Source organism: Alosa pseudoharengus, unplaced genomic scaffold (assembly GCF_046254945.1).
Source record: "Alosa pseudoharengus isolate Yale_2024_CS ecotype anadromous, Long Island Sound unplaced genomic scaffold, YU_APseudo_1.1 YU_APseudo_1.1_scf_18, whole genome shotgun sequence".
Classification (NCBI taxonomy): Eukaryota; Metazoa; Chordata; class Actinopteri; order Clupeiformes; family Clupeidae; genus Alosa; species Alosa pseudoharengus.
In genome coordinates, this window is record NW_027468650.1 from 35912769 (window position 1) to 35932739 (window position 19971).

The window sequence follows — 19971 nt, forward strand, 5'->3', positions numbered from 1 at the left end:
GGGTGTGTTCAAAGTCGCAAACATAGGCGAACGTTCGCGATCGATTTGAAACATGTTTCAGTTTGCCTTCAGTTTCCCATGAATGTCTGCGAACAATGGCAAATGGATTTTTTTCCACAATTGTTGTCTTTCTACAATGAAATTACATTATCGGAGTGTCTATTTACACCCCTGGTATGAATAGCCTTGGCCACACAGCTGAGCTATTCACACCCTGTGACAAAAAGACGTTGCTCACGTGCACAATAAACATAGCGGACATTCGTTTTTTTTTTAGCAGAAAGAAGAATTCTGAAAGGTTTCGGCACTAATATATGTTCAAATTAAGTTTTAGATTGAAAAGTTGTGTTTTATTTTCATAATCTTCGTTCAGTGAACACATACAACCATCAGTTTGTTAGTTAACAGAAATTTTGTGAATATGACGCTCAGGCCTATAAACCATAAGTTTACCTGCAAACACACCTCTAATTATGGAAGTAGATAGTGCAGTGGTCACAGACATGGTTAAGTACGTGGGAGCCCGGGGTTTGATTCCTGCATGATGCGTTTTGGCAGAGTGAGTGCGCACGTGTACCAACGTCTCTGGAGAGAAGGCGCGCAATTTAAACAAGAAATCGGTTCTCAAACGGAAGTTTTGATTGCAACAATTAGCTAGTTCACGCACCAGGGTGTAAAAAGCATACGTTACTATATACACAAGGGTACAAATAGCATCCACTTCTATACATTGATGCAAACTGCATACCTTATTCAGAGTGTCTATTACACAGCTGAGCTATTCACACCCTGTGGCGTAACAACAAGAACATGTTGCTCATTTTTTTATTTTGTTTATTACATTGTGTGATCAATATGCCAGAGTAAATGCACAGGGGTGCAAATAGCACTAAATGTAGATCTAATTAGAAAAAAAATAAGCCATGAAGCTATTTTAGAGATGGGTTTTATTGTAGGTCTAAACAGTGTTCGAATTATACCGTGAGCTTCGGGGGGTACAGCTATTTCGACTGGTGACGTCACTCTCCATTTTATATAGGCTTACACACATGATTTCACACTTGTGGTTCACAGTCAACTTTCCTTCGAAATATAGGTCATATGACCGTGGCTGGCTGGCCGACAAGTTAAAAGAAACTACTGTAATCATACTAGAAAGCACAATATACCTTACACGTTATGGGAAGGGTTGAATTTGGGTAAACACTGTTTCCAGGTGCGCCCTGTGCGTAAAATTGCGTGCCACAGTCAAAAAATATGTTTTGGTATAACAGTGCAATGCAAACCTGAAAATGCATAGACCAATAGCACGGAAATGGCAAACATACCACTTAAATATAAGAACCAGAATTGTTTACAGATGGGCCACAGAAAGTCTCCCGTTAAATAGCCAAGTTCACCTAGCCTAATGGCCTGCCTTTGGTTCATTTGATTCGTTTTTCTTGGATAGCCTAAGCCTACCAAACATCAAGCAAATAAAAAAATGACTTGTTCACGGTTGGAAAAAAAATATCTTCACCGTTGTTTAGCCTATAGGCATTTCATATAATGTAGCCTAGTGCATTGTGCGCCTGGTGTTATATCAAAAAACGTTTGTGCAGCAATACGTTTTTAAGAAAGGCTGATCTCTAATAATGGCAACGAGGAAAGACATTTCACGTAGCGTTTCAAACAAATTGCAGGTAAAGTTGCAATTATGGGCATTTGCTTAAAGGTTGAGAACCACCTACGTGCGAAATTCCCTGAATAATAATGCAGATTCCCTCTTGTTAAGACATTAATAATGAAATTGCACAACATAATAAATCGCCTCATTAAACCTCTCCCCGTGTCAGTATATCTATGGAACAACTCCTATGGCGTGTGATTGTAGGCCTGATTTTTCATCTAAGCAGCAGCGATGGTCGTGGCCGCTGAGTGGAAGGGAGACCTCCGGTTAAACCATAGCGATCTTGCTACTCAATGTTTTTCTAAGGTTGGTTATCACTGTTACAAAGGCAGTGAAATATTAGACAAATGTATGGTCAGCTGGCCACCGCTTGTTAACCCATATCAGGCGTTTGCAGCCTACACTGTACATTTGTTTTAATTCATCAGTATATCATAGCAAATAACACAGTCTGAATGTACCAGAGAAGTGGTATAGCCCAATGGGGGTGAGGGTTTGAAAATCGTATTTCATTACAGATTATATCCTGAATTGTTGGTATGTGATGGTAATACTGCATTTAATTACATGCATTATTGGATAACATTAAATTGTATTAATTTTTTTCAGTACCCCCAAACTATTATTTTCATCCATTTTGGGAGGGTCCAAGTCTCATCTAGGGGGTACGGACCCCCCCCCCCCCCCCCAATACCCCCCGTAATTCGAACCATGGGTCTAAATCAACATGTGAACTAGGCTTTGTTTATTGATTAGCAAACTGTGTAACCGATTGGCCGAAGTAGCCTGAGCTATTAATACTTGGGAAAATATCCTTTGTACAGACATCAGGAACCACGATCAGTTAGGAACAGGAGTTACCTCCACTTACTTACTCCTAATTTGCTGTGCAAACAGTCATTTCAGGGTCTCCGATGGCGCGTCCATAATGCGCGCTGGCTGCGTTATGGGTATAATATGAGGCTAGTGCAACATGGAAACAATTTCAAGTTAAACATGGAAACAATTTCATCATAGATTGCTTTCATGAGTTTCTGGGAAATGGAGTTGCCTTAATTTATTTAGAGAGTGAATAAACTTATGAAACAGAGAAGTATCATCATGTAATCCATTGATTTCAACAATGTAAATGTATTCTAAATACCAACTATTTAAATTGTAACTGTAACAGAATACAGTTACTCATAATTTGTATTCTGAATACGTAATGCCGGTGTTACATGGCAACTGGCTCCCATGTTAACTGGCTACATTGATGACGTTTCATGATTGATGATGAGTTTTTGACAGATGTGGCCGCTTTCTGATATACTAGAGACGCACACAAATATGCATGACATGTTTAGGGTGACCAGACGTCCTCTTTTGCCCGGACATGTCCTCTTTTTGAAACCTAAAAATGTGTTCGGGCGGAATTTCAAAGTCGTCCGGGATTTTGTTATTCTAGCCTCAAACATGTTTACAGCGAATTTGCATTGCTCTCTCTTTCGTTCATGGATATATCTGTCTTTCGTTCACATACTAGTCACGGCCTCCCCCTACAGTTCGCTTTGCATTGAGTGTAAAGTGTAGGGTGAGCCTGACCTTAGCTACCGTCGTTGGTCGATAGTAATCTCAAACATTTAATTGGTCAGTCAGTCACCTCAATACTGCCCTACAAAGGCAAAAGGCAGTAACTGACCAGAGTGTCAAACTGAGAAAAATGACTTTAAAGTGTTTTGTTTTGTCTACACAAATGTATTATAGGTAGAGCAATGAAAATCTGGTAAATTGTTGCCCTGATGAAGAAATGTGTGTATATAAAAAAACTTGTGCTCAAAGTTGACCTTTGACCCTTATTTGTCAGATACTGTACTCTGCCTTTGTATTATGTACTAAAAATAAGGAGTTGTGCAAAGGCAAAAGGCAGTAACTGACATATAATCAATATTTGCTACCAAAGGCAGAGTATGGTAACTGTACTTGCACGTCGAAGAACAAAGCCAAAGAACAGTAACTGCAGTTGTGGCTCTCTGCCATGGTTGCTTGTATGGTTTTGGGAGTTACGGTGAACACAACCCTCTATTTAAAAAAAAACCAGTCAAATTGAGTATATATATTTATCCACATGATAAAGGAAGTCTTTAACCCTTAGAACCCTAAGCTGTTTTTAGGGCATTTTCACTACCTTCATTCATAAGGATTTATTCTGGTCATTGTAAGTGCCACACACACATATTATATATTGTTTTTTTCAGCAGAGTCTAGGCTATTCAGATCTGCCATTATTTCATGTATTAGTAATAACATTGATTTTATTTTGTTTTTTAAAGAATTAAAATACAAAAAGCATATTATAAAAATTCTTATATTTTGACATGTATCTCACCACAGCAAGCTCATAGCTCTACGTGCATTTCATGTGTGTGTAGGGCAGACTGTCCTGAATCAGGCAATATAATTGCCATGTTGGAGGGATACTCTGGGGCTGAGCAATTTACAGAAATATGTGGTGTGTGATTTACGGAAATAAATGCCATTTTTTATTTAGTGATGAAAAATGACCTTTCTGCGCTCCATATCTGTGACACGAACTGATCTGACCTGACTTGACCCGAGTTTGCGTGTTAGCCTGCATGTGGCTATGGTGTGTAGGCACTCATAATGATTCTCAACTTATTACTGCATTGCCATGAACAAAGTAAAGGCAAAAAGGTGTTTCTTTGTTGAACAAATTGGGATGCAATGTGAGCCTTGAATTGGATGCCATGCAGGAATTTGCTAGGATCTCAAAACCGGATTATGAACATGCTTTGCCATAGAGAAACACACGATAGCGTTGGATTATGCTTTGCCACAAAAACAGACAAAAACGTGGTAAGTCCAGCTATATGAAGTTATTATTTTGCTGTCTATTCGTCTGTTTTATAACCCAGAATGATGTACTTGGTATCAAATGATAGCTCTGTGTCTCCTCTCTCATCTGACATGCGTGGCATATCTATCCGATCACGGGTCCGCGAGAATTTCAAACGAGAGTAATTAGTGTGCAGCATTGGCTTGTGTACATGACGTTATTATTTTGCAGTCATATTGTCTGTTTTTATAAGCCAGAAAGATCGATGTACATGGTACCAATGGATAGCCCTGTGTCTTCTCTTTCATCTGATATGCTTGCCATATCTATGCGATCACGGGTTCGCGAGTAATTCACACGAGAGTAATGGGAGCGCAGGTGAACGCAGAGAAGTATAGACTGTTAATATGATGCAATTTGATTTCATTTCATGATTTTTTTTAATTTTCATACTTGATCGTACAGACAGGTGTGTAGTCTCGTTGGAAAGCCCCACTTCTGCTCTGTCACGCAATAAAGGTTTCATCTCGCTGCGATGAACGGTTCCGGAGCAATGTAACATAGAAGAAAGGGTGTGTTTTTTGACGCACTTTGCGTCAATCGGGTTCTAAGGGTTAATATCCCAAAAATGACATTAACTCATTTTCGACCAAAAATGCAGTTACTGCCTTTTGGCTTTGTAGGGCAGAATAGCGCAAACTTCCTTGTTTAGTGTAAGTTCACGGACGAATTAAAACGTAAATTTCCATGTTTTTGTCTCGGTCGATATCAACATGAAGCTGAGTGCCAGACCTGCAAAGCAGGCACTTAACGCGTCGGTCGCAAATAAAGGTGCCAACGACCTACAGGTAGGCTACACAATGTTCAGCAAAGCATCGAACGGCAGCGAGGGGTGAGAGCTCATCAGCTAAAGTGACACCGAGTTTTTCGACCTTAACATTACGTCTCCAAAATCATTTTGATGGCACATAACCTCATAACCGTAGACTGTAACATGACGAACGGCACTTCTGCCATTGTCTGAGCTATTTATTTAGCTGAACCTTTAAACTGCCTTTAAGGGATAGCCTGCACACTGACAACAGCAGATGTCAATAATCCTCTATGTACTGCAGCCTATATTCAGGTGAATTAAATATAACATATAACATGAGGGATAGATGTAGGCCTATTTCTTTACAAAAGAAATATCTAATAATAATGGATTGAAAAGAGGTAGGCCTAATAATAGACCAGACATAATTGAATAGATGGTTTGATAGATAGATTGAAAATGGACAACATATCCACAACAGTCCCCATCAACACAACTGTTTTCATAGGTCAGGACTATTAAGCTCTAAAACAGATTGTTCAAAATTATAGAGCTACTGTAAAAGATTCATGTATTTTCAGAAACACCTTGAATCAAATTTAGAGATAGGCTATGCAACATTAAAGATGGGTCGCCATCCAAATGTATCTTGCGAGTATAGAGCTCAACAGCCCTGCTGTTATTGTTTTTGCACATTTAAAACTTTCATGTTTTCAAAATAGTCTTTTGATGCCACCCCCCCCCCCCCCCCACCCCCACTGAAGTGTCCTCTTTTTCACAAACCCAAATCTGGTCACCCTAGACATGTTTAAAAGTCAAAATTGTATGTAGTACTACATGCATTGGACCATGAATATGCCACCCAAAAAACAAACACCTAAATAGCATAAATTAACTCCACGTGGGTATCGAACCACAAATAAATTGACCTGTTTTCTTGGTAATAGCATCTATTCACTTGCACCACTCACAGAAATTGACTTCAGTTGTATGATTAAAAGAAGTCAGCTAACGTTATTATAATTCTAACAAGTTAACATAGCTGTTCATGTTATCTGGCTACCATGTTATCATGCTACCGTTGCCCAAGCCATTAAGTAGGCCTTCAAAGTATCATGGTTAAGTGTTACAAACGTTTCACTGAGGCTAGGCTGTGGCCGCCCCTACCTGAAGTGTCTGTAGAGCCACATGAACGTCAGCAAATAAATCAAATAAAAATGTGTTGCCTAATTGTGTATCCTTTTGTCCAGCCTATTCTTTTAAGAATTCAGTTCATGAAACACAGGCATTGAAACTCACACTGCAATGGGCAGGAGAAGTCTATAACGTGTCTATATTAGGGGTGGGCGATATATATCGTCTGCGATAATATCGTGATTGTTGTTTTAACGATGTGCAAATTGACATTATCGAGTATTTAAATTACTTTGGGGGAAAAACACTCGAAATCACGCACTGAAGACTCATACAGTCCCAGGAGGTAGGCTATGCGGGAGAAGTGCAGCAGAGCAAGTGTCACGTGATCACTAGTGGGTCACAACGTTGTCCCACGCAGCCTAATGTTTATTTTGTGCAGTGAGAGTAGCCTACTTGGGATTTTATGCGGCTACTTCTGTTCAAGTAGCATTGTATGATGAGACAGTCACGTTTTTTCCTACACGGTATTATATGGAGAGAAAACATTAGCCTTTGAGTATTTTAATAGTAAACAAATAACTATTCTCATGTAACTCTTTTGTAAATGGACTGAAGTTAGTTCTAAATATCTACGTTTACCGATTATGCTAACCGTTAGCATCTCTATGGGATTTCTCATATACATTAGCCATAAGCTAACGCATTAGTTTCTATTCTGTAACTTGGAATGCTAGCCTACGTGATTGCTCTAAAACAAAACATATAAGGAAATAACTGAGATGTAGGCTACTCTGTTGGTCTGCTCTTAGTTTTACAGTGAATCCTATGTAAAGGTTTGAAAGGAACGTCAGCTTCAGACTTTCTTTTGGGAAACTGTTAGGCCTATTCATCTTCTCTAATGTAGCTGGCTAGACCAGTGTTTCTCAAACTTTTTCAGACCAAGGACCACTTAATCAATAAAAAAAAACTCACGGACCACCTAGCTAAAAAAAGAGTAGACCTACTTAAATAGTTACTTACACAATAGGCTTATTCACTGAGCCACATTGCTTATTTTCTTTGCACATTTCTTATTGTGTCAGAGGGTTCATATGATTTAAACTGGCATAACTTACATAGGCAGCGTTGCAGAACTGTTTGGATTTACATACAAGTTGGTTCAATATGGCAAACAACTCTCTATATTATATTTTACCACATCTGCTCGCGGACCACTTGGGATAGCTTGCGGACCACCAGTGGTCCCCGGACCACACTTTGAGAAACACTGGGCTAGACCATGGCATTGCCACACACACAAGTGGGGGCAGAATTGGAAATGTGTAGAGTGACAATGCATTGGTTGATTTGGTTAAAAGGTCACATATTAGGTTATTGGTTATTATTGTAATGATGCTATTCATAAATAATGAGCTGTAAAGTAACTCAGACTTTAACAAAAACAATTTTTTAAAGGATATCGACTAATTATCGTTATCGTCAAAATCACAAAAAATATCGAGATATTATTTTTTGTCCATATCGCCCACCCCTAGTCCATATTTTACACATTTTAAACTTTGCGCACAGGGAGAGTCAAAACTTTTAGGCTTATAGGTTATTAACGTTAATGTTGCTGACATGTAAACATGGGTTTGATGTTTTTTTGATACTTTATTTCCCAATTCACACGCTCGTGCTTCTCCTGTGGCGCGACAGGTAAATGCCTATACATTGCCTTTTCACGCAGTTGACATGGGTTCAATCCTCCCCATCACACGTTTTTTTTATTATTATTTATTTCTTTTTAGACCAGCAACGCTTCCTCAATTTAGGCTACAGATACTAGGTGGCCACAGAGAGCCTGACCAGCAGTCAGTGAAATGTTTGACAACTTAACCATGATACTTTGAAGACCTACTGGCTTGGGCAAAGCTGTAGCAAGACAACACCATCAGCCGTGTTAACTTGCTACAATCATCAGCTGACTTCTTCTAATATAGACTAAGTCAAGTAAATTTCACTATGACTTATCAGCTGGTTCGTGGCGCAAGTAGGTAGATGAATGGTTATCATGTAGGAGGTTTCATTTAGGAAGCAGGTTCGATACCCACGTGGAGTTATTATTTGGGTATTTATTTTTTTGATGGCATATTCATGGTCCAGTGTATGTAGCGTACTACAGACAATTTTGACATTTAAATATGTCATGCATATTTGTATTTGTTCGTCTCCAGTTTCCATCAGAAAGTGACAAATCTGCAAGCGGCCACATCTGTCAAAGAAACGTCATCACTCGTGAAACGTCATCAACGCAGCCAGTTAACATGGGTACCAGTTGCCATGTAACACCGGTACATGTATTCCGTTACTCCCCAATACTGATAACCATTGACCGAGGTGTGTTCAGATTGCTTGAACAGAGGCTAACATTTGTGGCAGACTCGTTTCCTTTGCACTGTTAAATTTGGACGAATTTATGTTAACATTCCATCTCAACGTTAACCGCTGTCTAGCCCCTGCATGTTCCTATGTTACGTTTGTGGAGAACTACATCCTCAATACAATCCATTTGCCATTGTTCGCAGACATTCATGGAAAACTGAAGGCAAACTGAAACATGTTTCAAATCTATCGTGAACGTTCGCCTATGTTTGCAACTTTGAACGCACCCACTCGTTTAGATCAATTTCCGGATGATTGGGAGTACATACGTTGAGTTGACATCAAAATCATGTCATTCGGATGTGTTTTGAGAAAGTTCGATTTTACCGTTTTTAGTCAAAACTCGTTAGCCTGGAAGTGACCCGGGCATGTCATTTCGCCGCTACAAAACGCTATTTTTATACCTCTTCTACAGCTCCAAACAACATTACACTTACGTGGTAGTGAGTAAATGGTCCCTAAAGCCAAACCGAAGTATCCCGAGGTCTTTATGTGGTCGGATAGAGAGTCCAGAATGAATTTCATCAAGCCAGTACCTTTCCGGAAATGTTGTTGCTGCAGCTGGGCATCTTTAGGGGAAAGTCCGTAGGAGTCGATTGCCGAGTGTGGAGTAACACTGGAAATTCACAATTTCGTCGCCGTTTAAAAAAAAAAAAAACATAGTCCAGTATTTCTTTCGAAATTGAAATGAAGTTGGACTACTGGACTATGTTTTAAAAAAAAAAAAAAACGGCGACAAAATTGAAATCATTGACAAGCTTAATTCAGTGAGTGGACATTGTGCATTTATCAGCTGTCTTTGCAACCCATTTTCTTTTTCAAACAAGGGGTTTCACTTGCCTTCCACTATTTTTGTATTTTCCTGGTTTAGTCTTTGAATGATATTTGAATGATAAATGGGTCTGTGTAGTGTCAAGAAAAAAACTGTAGACTTGGAAAATCAACATATAGCCGCAAGCGGCAATGGTGGGCCCGAGCACCTCCGGTCCGCAACTCGTGACATTTCGGAATCCCACAAAGCGCTAACGCGGTGCATTTTTCAAATGTACATATTTGATGCGTGCACTATTTGTTGTTGCATGTTATTTTCTGACACATTTTCTTGCTTGGCCAGGTGGGGGCGCTATGCCAGGCAGGCCCATTGGGTGGCTGGATGTCATCATAATCATAATATTTATTAACCTGAGAAGTTTCAGACCATTCATTCAAAGCAGAGAACATTTCTGACACACTTCCTGCTTGTCCAGATGGTGGCGCTATGCTAGGCATGGGAATTACACATGTTAATTAATATCATCAGAATATTGATATCCAATATTTTATAAAGTTTGAGATCAAACAGTTAAGGCATTGCCCATTTCTGGCACATTTCTCGCTTGGCCAGGTGGTGGCGCTATGCCAGGCAGGCCCATTAGGTGTCTGGATATCATCATAATAATAATATATATTAACCTGTTAAGTTTCGGACCATTCATTCAAAGCATAGAACATTTCTGGCACATTTCATGCTTGGCCAGATGGTGGCGCTATGCTAGCCATCTGAATGACATGTGCACATCATCACAATAATGATTTGCAATATTGTATACTTATAGGTTTCAAATATATCAGTTAAGGCATTGCCCATTCTGACACATTTCCTGTTTGGCCAGGTGGTGGCGCTATGCGAGGCAGGCCAATAGGGTTTCTGATTATTTTCATAATCATAATATCTATGAACCTGAGAAGTTTCAGACTGTTCATTCAATGCACTTTGACTTTATGACACATTTCCTGTTTATGTGCAAGATATTAAAATCATAAAATATTACATCAAAAATCCCTTCGCAATCAGCGTCATCTTGCCATCATATTTGCCAAATTTCACATGAATCTGACAAACCGTCTAGGAGGAGTACATTCAAATCTATCATGTGACATCAGTGTTCTTGTCAGTGTTTTTGTTGCCAGTGGGTGGCGCTATGCCAAATATGGATTATGATATTGTCATTACCATGGTATTCAATAACCTGTGAAATTTAAAACATTTCAAGCCATGCATGGGGAATAAAGACACATTTATTGTTTATGTGGAAGGGTATTAAAATTCATAGTTTCGCCATTTCGTCAAATGACAACATATCAAAAAAAGCTTCACAATTTAGAATCAGAAGCATATTGGCATCATGTATACCGACTTTCACATGAATCGGATCAACCGTCTAGGAGGAGTATGTTAAAATTGGTCATGTACACAACGCACAAAATCCCAATTACCTCACTTCCTGTGGGCGTGGCTAATGGCATGTTAATACAAAAGTTGATTGTTTTTGGGAGTTACACACACCCACCAAATTTGGTGTGTGTATCTAAAACTATATGCCAACCACAAGTCACAGTGACATATGGGGGCGCTATGGAGTTCCTGGGCCAAGCCCAGTACCAAGGCTTATTCCCTGTGTATTCACGGTACCTCTTGATGTGTGTGCCATATTTCATGCGTTTTTACCAATGGGAAGCACATCTTTTGGCATCACAATTCATCACATTCATCACAGTGCTCGTGCCCTAATAATCCTTACAAAAACAATAGGGCCTTGCGCCCTTCGGTGCTCGGGCCCTAATAATAATCCTTTCAAAAACAATAGGGCTTCGCACCTCTCGGTGCGCGAGGCCGGGTCGGTGCTCGGGCCCTAATAATCTGTAGTCACTGTCACCTAGTCTATAATGTTCATCTAACATATCTATATGAAATTGGAATTACCACATACAGAACACAGTAATGAGAAAAAGCACCTCTGTGATTAACAAAAAAGTGATTCTTTCCCTTTTACCTCAACACACAGGATCGCCATCTGATGTAGCTACCATGGAACGAGCAACAAGCTTCGGTTGTGCAAGAGACCGTTCGTCCATTCAGGAAACTGATGTGGATATTGAGTTGATGGCACCTTCTGTGCAGCTGGGACAACATTTCTACTTGACCCTTGGGATTAAGAACAAAAGCTTGGAACAGACAACTGTACAGCTTACTGTAACCTGCTCTGTTATCTACTACACTGGTGTAAATTTTAGTTATTTCAAGGAGGAGAGAAAGACTGTCTCCCTGGGGCCATCAATGAGTGAGTGGGACATTGTATTAGTATTATTATTGACTGTGGTATACACACATGTAATGAAAGTTGTAATGGCTATCTATCATTTGAAACTGTTGTCTTGTACAAATGAAGATGTTGCTACCAAAATGCTAAAGCAAAAATTAATCAGGACTGTAGCATGTAGCTTGTTGGACTCAGTTATCAATGGTTACAGATAACCCTTTACTCACCCCCACTTGGCTTCTTATGTAACTTCATTTTACAGCCATAGAGCTTAAAACATCTGATTTTAACTACCAGATTGTGGCTACCAAACCCTTCTGTAAGGTGCTCTAAGCAATGCCATGCGTTTTTTAGGCTAAAACATTTTGTCACTTACTGTAAACATCACCTAACCAACCGCTAGCTGTCTGCTAGGATCTACAGAGGGTTATTCCATCAACCTCGCTATGAAGGCGGCACTTAACTGAAATAGCCTGGCTTCAACTAGCGTAGACTTTAACTTGGGGCTGAAGCCGGTCCATTACCTCAAGTTAGCTCCATCTCGTTTATTCAAGCGAGGCTTAGGTCAGCTTCATGTCTGTTCGTGCACGAGGTAGAAAACTAGACCAAAACAGTAGATTGACAAAAAGAGGATATATGTTGTAAAATGAAGGCAATACTAGAGGATCGATTTACAAGCGCCATCTACAGAATTTTCATCGAAAGTCATTAAATTGAACATTGAGAGAAAAAAATTAGATAGCCTACTTGCCTACATAAAATGGAGAATAATGAAAGCATAAATTTAAACAACAATGGTCATGGTTTGAAATCAATTGCAAGTAGCAAGATTCCTAGAACCACACACCACACATGTCAAGTTAAAACATTTAAAGTTGTATAATTTTCATAAATTCTTCAGAACTAGTGAATAGGTAAATCAATGCTTGATGACACTGTCGGAAAAAAAGTTTCGACTTCTATTTTTGAAGTTGTAGGTTACAAGTGGTGAGAACATGAGAGCAGGTTGACAGAACCATCTTTTGGGTCTTCGTTTTCCGACTGATGTTTTTTTTGCAACACAGCTTGATTAAGCTTGAATGTTAACCTGCTAAGGACCAGGGGATCGTTTCTAGAAAAGTTAGCAACGACGTTGCTCAACCAACGTGGTAGGACGCAACTTGCGACCAAACAACGACATTGTTACACCTGTTTCCAGAAAGCATCGTACCTGTGTCGGAATTCGCTACCTCCGACGTTCGAACACTGTAGTTCCAACAACGTTGTTGATGATGCAGCAATACATATCATTGGTGGAAAGAGTGGCAACATGTAATACCCCACCCCCTAGAAATTGTCTGTCTCGGCCTATGTCGTCATTTTTCTAATTTAAACCGAGTGATTAAAGGAACACGCCACTCAATGTCAGTAGCAATATATGTTCTTACCTTAACTTTCACGAGTTGAGTCATACCTCTCCCGTGTCGGTACGTGCACTCAAACGCTCTGGTGCGCAGTGCGAATGTGTAAGCATGTTGCTATGCTAGCGGGCTCAGACGTAGCCATAGAGGGAGGAAGATAGCAATAATCAAAAACATCCACGTTTTCCCTACTTAAAAACAGTTGCACGAGTAGTTGATAAAAATGTGTAAGGTCACACAACATGAAACGTGGCGATTTTCCAAGCGAATAAACAGGAGAAGTACAATGTGTGGCGCAATAGCACTTGGGAGTACTTCGACCTAGCGTAGTAATATTAATTAACAGGGGCAGTAGTTCAAATGACCAAACTTTGCGTCCTTGTTTGTGATTGAGGGTTTGAACTCCCTTTTCTAGAAACACCAAATCCAAGAACTGTAAAGAATTCAATGTCCACGCAGTCTTAGAATTCTTAGAAGATTATTATTTTGTACCTTTATAGAACCAGTAGTACAGACAGGTAAGTGGTAGCTTAACTTCACTCTAGCAACGTTCAACTAATATAAGGCCCCTCGCGCATTGATACACATGCACACTACATGCCACATAACCATTAAAGGGATTAGAGCTGTATTTCACTATTCACCTTATATGACATCTCCCCTTTTCAGTATTTTTTTTTCTCTAGCCAAACTCTAAACAAACAAAACACACATTGCTTCAGCACTGTTGAACGTTCAAAGTATTCTGCATTTAACACTTAGTATTAACCTTTTAAACACCTTGAACATTAATCTCTGTGGGTATTATCACATCACATAACCCATTATGTTATAAACTTTCTCTCTTTTCCCCACCCCACAGTATATGGCCCATCTCTTAAACAAAATAGCCAGTTTTACCTTAAACATACACAAACATATGTACAGCACATATTTTTTTTTCCCCACAAATTCATTCTTTCAGCAGGTTTACTCAGTCTGCCAGACCGGGTATGCAGTGGTCCAGTCTGCTTGTCTGTTGATGCGACACTGGGCGTCGGCAAGACAGTGTCAGCAGAGACTAGGGTCTTTATGTTTCAAAATTCCACGCTCTGCATGTCCATTCCCTTGGGGATTGTGTGAACTCGAGGTAATGTGCACAAAGTCAAATTTCACAGCGAAGTCTTTAAACTCCTGACATGAGAATTGAGGTCCGTTGTCGGACACAACCTCATCCGGACAGCCAAATCTTGCAAACACTGCCTTCAGCTTTAGGATAACTTGTGAAGCAGTGGTTGTTGACATGTGGAGTATTTCAAGGAACAGCGAGAAGTTATCTGACACAACTAGGTAAGTGTGTTTGTTATACTCACACAAATCAGTGGCAAGTCTTTTCCAAGGCCGCTCAGGCAGAGGAGTTGAGATCAAGGGTTCTTTCCGCTGAGTAGGTTTCATCTCCTGACAGACCTGACAGGACAGGACTTTCTGCTTGATTTCGGATGAGATGCCAGGCCACCATACAGCCGTATGGGCGCGCTCCCTACACTTGGTCAGACCTTGATGTCCATCATGAATGCGCTCCAGAATGTCTGGTCTCAACACGTGGTATCACCATTCGGCTCCCTCTGGTGACAATGCCATTGAATTCAGACAGCTCGGTTTTTATTGGATAGTACTCTCTTATTGCTACTGGTAAATTACCTATGTACTCTGGCCACCCAGTCTTGACTCAGTCAGTACTGCAACACCAGCTGTAGATTGGGATCAGCCTCTGTGGATAGTACTATAGAACAAGTTTTAATGGCCTCTAGCCTTCTTGGAGTTGCAGGCATGTTGTCCACAATGGCTGCTATGTAACAAGCCACATCGGTTTGAGAGTCACTCTCATTTTCCGGACACTGAAGTGGACTACGCAAGAGGGTGTCAGCCACAGTCAACGTCTTTCCAGGAAATTACACATGTGAATATCATCACAATAATGATATAAAAAATGTTTGTAAACTTTCAGAGCAATCACTTAAGGCATTGTCCATTTCTGGCACATTTCCTGCTTGGCCAGGTGGTGGTGCTATGTCAGGCAGGCCCATTGGGTGTCTGGATATCATCATAATCATGATATCTATTAACCTGAGAAGTTTTAGACCATTCATTCAATGCACTTTGATTTATCACACATTTCCTGTTTATGTGGTGAGAAGACGTGGCGTTCACAGACACCAGAATGAACGAGTTCACAGTAACGTTCATCAGGCACTGCCAGGCAGTAATACGTACGTTCAGTTCACGTTCGCCCAAAATATGAACAAGTTCATGAACTTTCTTTCAGTGAACGCGTTCAGGCACAACACTGCAGGCAGCTAGCAGATCAAGAAGAGATGCCTACGATTTAAGACAAAAGTGAAATCGTGCTGAAACCATGCAGGAACTCATAGTGCACCTTTAAGTTAATTGCGTGATTGTTGTGATAAAACTTGTGATCCTCGATCGGTAAAGCTAAGCATGGTATCGTAAAAAAACAATTTCCGCCCCTTTCGTTAGAAAATTCAAAATCAAAGATGTTTACCTGAAAAACACAATTAAATAACATGACTTATTAATGTTTACAAAAATGGATTTATAGCTTTGGAAAAGAGCTCTTAGGCTATATAATTTTCAAGACAGTCTAGGCTACCCATATCTGGGGAAGTATATTAGTGAAAAATACTTTGTGTCTGCATCCATGTCACCTGAAGCATGCTGGTAGAAATATCTATTCAAAAGCACAGTTAATCTGTGCATGCCATGACCAACTTTTGATTCTTTGATTCGGAAAGCAAGTTCATTATTTTGGGCTGTTATAGAATTAAAATTTCAGCCCAAAGTTGGATAACATGTAGAATTTTTGCTGCAACCGGATTACTCAGGATCCGCTTACTGTACAGAGGATAGATATCCTTGTGTTCGGTAAGGTCTGCTGTTTATTTTGATATATGGTTTGCTATGTTTTGATCAAGGTGTTTGTGAGATATAACACCGAGAGTAATGGGTGTGGAGATAGATGAAGCGCTGTGTGCACAATGGAAATATGATTAAATGCCATGTATATCCAACGTTAATTTTCTCACAAACGTTTATCACAACACCTAGCTGCTAATATCATGTGAAAGCTCAGGTTCTGCTCTTTCACGTGATATCTGTGTATTTTATGTGTGATAAGTACTCCGTGAGCAATTCAACAAAGAATGATGTGTGTGAATTTGGACACATTTTGCATCCGTCGGCCACATAGCCAGGGGTGGCCAGAGTTTATGTTGTGGTGGCCGCGGCCAACCCTTGGTGGCGACCCTGTTGGTGCTGGGCTGGTGGGTATAAAGTTCTAGAATTAAACTCAGACGCAGCAGGGTAATATTTACGGCTCTTTACTGAACTTCAATCTCACACTTCAGTTCGTACATCCATGTTAGTGAATAATGCCCGACTTCCTACTCCCGCAGTTTTACTTAAACAATAAAGCCAGAGCGCCCCCTTGTGGCTTGAATGGAACAATGTTAAGACACAACACATGTGAACATGAAACACTACAACATAACATCACATGTTATAAATCATAAACATTACAACCCTCCTTTTTTTACTTTTTTTTTTTTTTTTTTTAACTATTCACATTATTCAAAATCAGTGAGGTATGCTGGTGGTCCTCTATTCATCCTGACTGGGTATCTGTGAACAGGTGATTGAGGGTCAGGGGCTAGAGGTTCTGGAATTTGTTCAGGAAGGGGGTCAGGGGCTAGGGGACCTGGAGTTTGTTCGGGAAGAGTTTCAGTCCAGTCCACATCACGACCACCACTTGTGACTTTCACACCATACGACTGAGAGGAGCGATCTTCCTGTGTTGGTAGACTTTTGAAGTGGGATGAGTTTCTGGTAATAACATGGTTATTGTATTTGGCTGTCACCATGGAACCTTTGATAGCAATGACTTTGTATGGGTGAGGGTTGTAAGCAGGGCATAATTTCCCTTCCTTCTTTTGACGACACAGGACCATGTAGCCCACTCTCAGAACCAAAGAGGCAACACGGCGCCTCCGATCAGCATGTTGTTACATTCTGTTCTTTGCCAGGGCATCTGCCTGTCGTAGTGGTGCATCAGTCAGAGACTGAAAGGGAAGAGGAGATCCAGGTATCTTGATTCGAAGGGGCCTCCCGAAAAGCACATCAGCAGGAGCCATTCCAGTCGAACAGTGAGGTGTGACACGGTAGTTGCGGAGGAACGCGTACAGAGTTTGTTTCCATGGATGTCCTTCAATATGTGTAGCACGTATGGCCTTTTCAAGGGTACGCATAAAACGTTCAGCCTCTGCATTGGCATGAGGCCAGAGTGGAGTTATCTTCCTATGTCTGAAACCCAGATATGCTGCGAAGTCTGCAAACTCTGAGCTTTGGAAGAGTGGGCCATTATCCGTTTTGACCTCCAGCGGAATAGGAATTGTGGCTCTAGCTGACGTGGACTGCAGAATCTCTACCTCTGGATATCTGGAGTATTCATCAATGACCACTAAAAGGTAATCACCAGAAGGGAATGGACCACAGAAATCTACGCCAACCTTTTCCCATGGTGATGACGGCAGCTCAGACATGCGGAGAGGTTCTTGTGTGTGGTTGGGCACAACAGCCTGACATGGGATACACCCAGCTTTTCATTGTTTCTACCTGTCTGTCAATGCCAGGAAACCAGACTTTCTCTCTGATCAGTTTTTTCGTTTTGACCAGCCCCTGGTGTCCTTCGTGTGCGAGTGATATTGCCCTGGCTTGTAATGGATGGGGGATAACAATCTTAGTGCCCCGTAGTACAGTGTCACCAGTAGCTGTGACTGTAAGTTCATTTTTGATTTTGTGAAATGATTTTAGTGCAGCAGTATCAACTCCATTATCAAAATCTTGTTGACCAGACAATGACCCCCATGAGCCGCTTTTTATGACTTGGATGAGTTTACATAGAGTGGGGTCAGCCTTGGTTGCATTCTGAATTTCTGTTAATGTCATTGCTTTGGGGATGGCGTTTGCAGTAACAAAATGTACATATTGTTGCTCTGTGTTCGAAGCTTCCTGACATACATGTGAAACATGTGCGGGGTGGCGTGACATGTAATCTGCTGGTTTCTCTTTGCCAGCCTTATAACAGACTGTGTAGTTGTAAGGTTGAAGACGTAGACTCCACCGTTCTATACGAGCAGGGGGCTTAGATTTGAGGTTATTAAAAATCCATTCCAACGGTTTGTGGTCACTGACAAGGGTAAAGGGTGCCCCATAAAGATATATGTAAAAATGTTCACAGCCCCAGACAATGGCAAGAGCCTCACGTTCTGTTTGTGAATATTTTTGTTCTATGGGTGACAAAGCTCTGCTTGCATAACTTATCACTCTGGCGGGTTCAAGTGGGCCACTTCTCTGTGCCAATACGGCTGCAAGACCCACGGGACTTGCGTCAACCACCAGTTCAGTTAGTTTGTGCGGGTCAAAATAAGTCATGATTGCATCACTTGTTAAACTTTGTTTCATTCTATCAAGGGACTTCTGATGATTCTCTGTCCAGGTTCAGTGAACATTTGTCTTTGTAAGTTCTCTCAACAGTTGAGTTATAGTGGCAAAGTCCTTGATAAAGCGAGCACTGTAATTTGCCATTCCAAGAAGACTGCGAACCTCGCTGGCATTGGTTGGAGCAGCAGCATCATGCAGTGCCTGAACCTTCTTGGGATCAGGAGAGAAACCTCCATCTGGGAATGTGTAGCCGAAGAAGTCCAGAGTGGTTTGTGCGTATGCACATTTGGCCTTATTAAGAGTTAGATTCTTCTCTTTAAGTCGCTGAAATGTTGCCTTTAAAGCTTGATCATGGCCAGCCTTCGTTCTGCCAAATACCAAAATGTCATCACTCAGGTTGATGACTCCTGGAATACCATCCAGGGCTTGCTGAATGGCATTTTGAAATACCTCTGCTGCCGAGGAGACTCCAAAGCTGAGTCTTTTGTAGCGTCGCAATCCTACATGCCTGGAGAATGTTGTGATATATCGTGATGATGGCTCCAATTCCAGCTGATGGTACCCACAATTTAGATAAAGTTTCGAGAAGAACCTGGCTCCATTCAGTGTTTGTATGACATCATCTACTGTAGGTGTGAGATGTCTTTCTCGTTCAATGGCCTGATTGGGTACCCTAATGTCCACACAAATATGCACTGCTTCTGGGTCTTTTGGCTTTGGAACAGGAACAATTGGAGAAACCCACGGGGTAGGCCCATCCACCTTCTCAATGATGTCAAGTTTCTCTAAACGTTGTAGTTCAGCTTCAATTCGTTTCCTAACATGAAATGGAACTCTTCTGTGGGGTTGCGTGACTGGAGGAACATTTTTCTTAATGTGTAGCTTGACTTGGAAATCCCATGAAAGAGGTCAGCATACTCTGTGAGAAGATCATCTACTGCCTTCATCTCTGTCTGGTTTGAGGTTGGAGTAGACTGCACTGGCCGCTCCGGAGTTGTGTGGAGTGTATTGGCAACTTTGATAAGTCCCAATTGACTGGCAGTGTTATATCCAAGTAAACTGCCATTGCTGCCTTTAAGTACTTGGAAAGTCGCATTTGTGAATCGTGATTTGGA

The 19971-nt window shown here is 40.8% G+C and overlaps 1 protein-coding gene across 1 annotated transcript in view; it reads left to right on the plus strand.

Annotated features, from left to right (window-relative positions):
• LOC143131795 (coagulation factor XIII A chain-like) overlaps nt 1–19971 on the plus strand; it is a 109883-nt gene that overhangs the window by 70444 nt on the left and 19468 nt on the right. The window contains exon 10 of the mRNA XM_076291387.1: nt 11706–11981. Within this exon, the coding sequence (XP_076147502.1) occupies nt 11706–11981 (276 nt within the window). The remainder of the gene's footprint in view (nt 1–11705; nt 11982–19971) is intronic.